The sequence below is a fragment of the Mandrillus leucophaeus genome, unplaced genomic scaffold, assembly GCF_000951045.1.
Source record: "Mandrillus leucophaeus isolate KB7577 unplaced genomic scaffold, Mleu.le_1.0 Scaffold199, whole genome shotgun sequence".
In the NCBI taxonomy this organism is placed as follows: domain Eukaryota; kingdom Metazoa; phylum Chordata; class Mammalia; order Primates; family Cercopithecidae; genus Mandrillus; species Mandrillus leucophaeus.
In genome coordinates this window covers 1,605,892-1,610,376 of record NW_012102020.1, presented here as the reverse complement: position 1 = coordinate 1,610,376, position 4,485 = coordinate 1,605,892, and the positions used below count along the sequence as shown (strand labels likewise).

Here is a 4,485-nt window from a genome sequence, read left to right as displayed (position 1 = left end):
TATTCAACTTAGTATAAAAATAATTTCAGTTTAACAAGTGTTCATCAAGAATTCTTCCTTTCTAGTTTGATTTTTCCACAAATAACATACATTGTGATTCAGTGTTCTAGTAAGGGCCATCCAGACTGAGTAACAAATTGAGCTTTCAGAATTCCCAATTTTGAATAATTCTCACTGAGATGTTAAGCGTTCTACCAGGGCTGGGCACAGTGGCACATGCCTGTAATCCCAGCACTTTAGGAGGCTGAGGTGGGAGGATCACTTGAGGCCAGGAATTGAGACCAGCCTAGGCAACAGGGTGAGATCCTGTCTCTACCAAAAAAAAAAACTAGCAGGGCATGGTGGCATGTATCTGTGGTCCCATCTACTCAGGAGGCTGATGTGGGAGGATCACTTGAGCCCGGGTAGGGGTTGAGGCTCCAGTGAGCAGTGAGCAGTGATGGCGCCACTGCACTCCAGCCTCAGCAATAGAGCGAGAAGACCCTGTCTCAAAAAACAGGAAAAAAAAAAAAGAGAGAGAGTTCTACTAAAGTGATCAGCTTTTGCAATTTTATTCCATGTGTCAAAGAGGTAAAGAAGCAGAGTGATGCTTTTTAAAAAGCTTATATTGGTTAAATTCATCAGTAAGAATTCATCTAATAAACGAGCTATTACTGGATACATCCATGTGGATGTTCAGATAGACATCCCAAACATCTGTCTTGAAAATGACCAGGTAACTAAAAAAATCACTGCAAATCTATTCTTCACACCACTTAATGCAAGAAGTGTTTTTTAATGCAAAATAACACATCATCATATTTGAGTACTTACTTTCTGTTTAGCTGGTTCGGTCTCTTGAGAACTGCCACTGGTTTCCTCTGCCCTTCATTTTGTCTCAGAAGGTTTGCCTTCCTTTTTAACACTGGAAAATATTGTTCTATATTCTATCAGAAGGCAAGAAACTATGTTAATCAAATTGCATTTTTCTATATACCCTACTACAATAAACATTTCTGATGCAGAATGAACAGGGATTGACAACAGCTTGAATGTGTAGATAAGGGAGATGGAGAAACAGCTTGAAAACTTACAGCCTAAGCGATTGGAAAGATGAAAACCCCACATTATATTTAAAATATGTGAGGTACTCAGGGGACCCACAGGTGATGGGGAATTGTGGCTCCGCAACTCAAGAGAAGAATCAGAGGGCCAGAGATATAAATTAGGGAATAATTTATAGAAACATGATTTTTGATACTAATAGATTTTAAAAAGCCAAGTTCCAAAACAAATGCCGAAAACAAGAAAAAGCGGGGAAGTCATGACGGCAAAGGAGCTGGAATAGACATGGTCAGAGGCAAAAAGTACCATAAAAAACAAAAGCACATGAAACACCCTCTTTTTCTTCCTCCACATATGTAAATTAAATCCACCATTAAAGCCTAATTCAGATATCCATATTGTCCATAAAGACTTCTCGAAAGTTCTTGACAAATATGAACCTTATCTTATACTTTATCTGGATTCCTCTATTAAGTATATGAGAAGTACTTCATAAATATCCACTGACTGACTCACATTAAAAAGTCTTAATTTGGTCAGGCACGGTGGCTCACGCCTTTAATCCCCGCACTTTGGGAGGCTGAGGCAGGTGGATCACGAGGTCAGGACTTTGAGACCAGCCTGGCCAACATGGTGAAACCCCGTCTCTACTAAAAATACAAAAATTAGCCAGTCATGGTGGCACACACATGTAGTCCCAGCTACTCAGGAGGCTGAGGCAGGAGAATTTCCTGAACCCAGGAGGCGGAGGTTGCAGTGAGCCAAGATTGCACCACTGCACTCCAGCCTGGGCGACAGAGTGAGACTCTAGCCCCCCTCAAAAAAAACCTCAATTTTCGGCCAGGCATGGTGGCTCACGCCTGTAATACCAGCATTTTGGGAGGCAGAGGCGGGCAGATCACTTGAGGTCAGGAGTTCCAAGACTAGCCTGGCCAACATGGTGAAACCCCGTCTCTACTAAAAATACAAAAATTAGCCAGGCGTGGTGGCACACACCTGTAATCCCAGCTACTCAGAAGGCTGAGCCAAGATCACGTCACTGCACTCCAGTTGGGTAACAGAGCAAGCCTCTATCTACATATAAAAAACAAAAAACAAACAAACAAAAAACTTACTTATATTTGAGAATGTGGAAATTTAGGTATTCTTTATGAATGGCAGTGATTTTTATTCAGATATTAAATTTGATATATCAGTCCCAAAGTACTATATAAAAACAAATAAAATTTTCTGTTAAGCTTATTCACAGAAATGTTAGTACAAATAAAGGAAAAGGACATCTAATCCAGGATTAAGCCATCATCCTACCTTGTCACTTAGAGGTGGACGATTCATAGGACTAATTCCTTTTCGAATTCCAGTTGTTTTCCTAGCTGCAAGGCCAGTGATAACTCCATTAGGACGTCTCTTTCCAGGCATGACTCTTCCTCTACGATTCAGACTAGTCTTACCAAAACCTAGAGGAAGCAAAAAGAGAAGAAAATGTCAATTTAACAATTCAGCTGGGAGGGTCACAGGATATTCTATTTTCCAAGGAAGGGGGAAGTTATGAACATTTATTATGTTATGATTTATGTTTTTTAAATTACGTAAGATATGTCATTTTAAAAAGCAATCTGTTGCATTGGGAAGGGTTCTGTGGCTATACCGGACTGTAAATAACTAGAGGATTCGCACATGTGGCCATACTCTTTCGTCATTAGTTTCTCAACAAACAGGACAGTCCAGAGTCTTTACCTGTGCACTAGGGTCGATACTAACCATCTGTGGTTACTACTGAGTACTTGAAGTTAAGTACTAGTCTGAATCGAGATATTTCAAGGTAAAATATTTCACTATATGATTTATATAAAATCATCAGTGAAATATTTTAGAGATACTCGGCGAAATAAAATATATTCATATGTGCTCAATCTTTATTGAACAATGCTGATCTAGAGTGGAATCACTATCTCATTTCCAATTTACTTATGACAGCACATTGCCATCTGGCTTCACTTTCAGCCCTACTCCATTCAAATCGCTTTTGCTAAGTCGCCAGTGCCAATAGACACATTTTAATCTGTGGCATGTGACATTACCAACTTTGGTTTTCCATTATATATCTTACCTATTTGAATACTTTTTCTAGGCTGGGCACAGTGGCTCATGCCTGTAATCCCAGCATTTGGGAGGCCGAGGCAAGAGGATCCCTTGAGCTCAGGAGTTTAAGACCAGCCTGGGCAACATAGTGAGGCCTCACCTCTAAAAATGAGTTGGGCATGGTAGCACACGCCTATAGTCCCAGCTACTCAGGAGGCTGGGGTGAGAGGATTGCTTGAGTCCAGGAGCTCTAGGCTACAACAGAGTGAGACCCTGTCTCCAAAAAATAAATAGATTAAAAAATAAATAAATATATAAATAAATAAGTAAATACTTTTTTCTAGTTAAAAAAAAAATAGGGGCCGGGTGTGGTGACTCACGCCTGTAATCCCAGCACTCTGGGAGGCCGAGGAGGGTGAATCACGAAGTCGGGAGATCAAGACCATCCTGGCTAACACTGTGAAACCCGTTTCTACTAAAAATACACAAAATTAGCTGGGCGTGGTGGCACGCACCTGTAGTCCCAGGTAATAGGGAGGCTGAGGCAGGAGGATCACTTGAGTTTGGGAAGCAGAGGTTACAGTGAGCTGAGATCACACTGTACTCCAGCCTAGGGTGACAGAGCGAGATCCTGTCTCACACACACACACATACACACACACACACCCTGTCTCAAACACACACACACCCCTATATTGTGAAAATATTATCCCATGTTTTTGATATCCTTTTATTGAATTACTTTTTAATATGCCATACTTGATCCAACCAACTTTAGAGTAATCATTTCAGTTAGTTCTAATTATAAATAATCACAATGGAACCATAGATATATTTTTAAACACATCCACGATTATTTTCTGAAGATGTGAGTTTCTAGAAGGTGAAATGTTAGTTAAACAGTAAAGCAAACTCTTTTTTTTTTCTTTGAGACGGAGTTTCACTCTGTCCCCCAGGCTGGAGTGCAATGGCGTGATCTCAGCTCACTGCAACCTCCACCTCCCAGGTTCAAACAATTCTCCTGCCTCAGCCTCCCTAGTAGCTGGGATTACAGGCACACACCACCACACCCAGTTATATTTTTGTATTTTTAGTAGGGACGGGGTTTCACCATGTTGGTCAGGCTGGTCTCAAACTCCTGACCTCAGGTGATCTGCCTGCCTTGACTTCCCAAAGTGCTGGAGTTACAGGCGTGAGCCACCACAGCTGGCTTAAAGTTTTTAGTTTTTAAATCAATTTATTGCTGCCCTACGTGTGGTTTCCTTCTGAAATTGCAACCAGATGAAGATTAAACCATATTGGGAAAAACTGTACATTAAAACTAATTCCAATATAGAATGACTTGCTATTTGTGTTAAA

The 4,485-nt window shown here is 40.7% G+C and overlaps 1 protein-coding gene across 2 annotated transcripts in view; it reads right to left on the bottom strand.

Annotated features, from left to right (window-relative positions):
- Positions 1-4,485, bottom strand: part of FYTTD1 (forty-two-three domain containing 1) — a 45,971-nt gene that overhangs the window by 13,430 nt on the left and 28,056 nt on the right. For both annotated transcript variants that reach the window (XM_011978711.1, XM_011978710.1), the window contains 2 exons: positions 2,353-2,501; positions 814-926 (listed from right to left, as the gene is read on the bottom strand). In XM_011978711.1, coding sequence (XP_011834101.1) covers positions 814-926; positions 2,353-2,501 — 262 coding nt within the window. The remainder of the gene's footprint in view (positions 1-813; positions 927-2,352; positions 2,502-4,485) is intronic.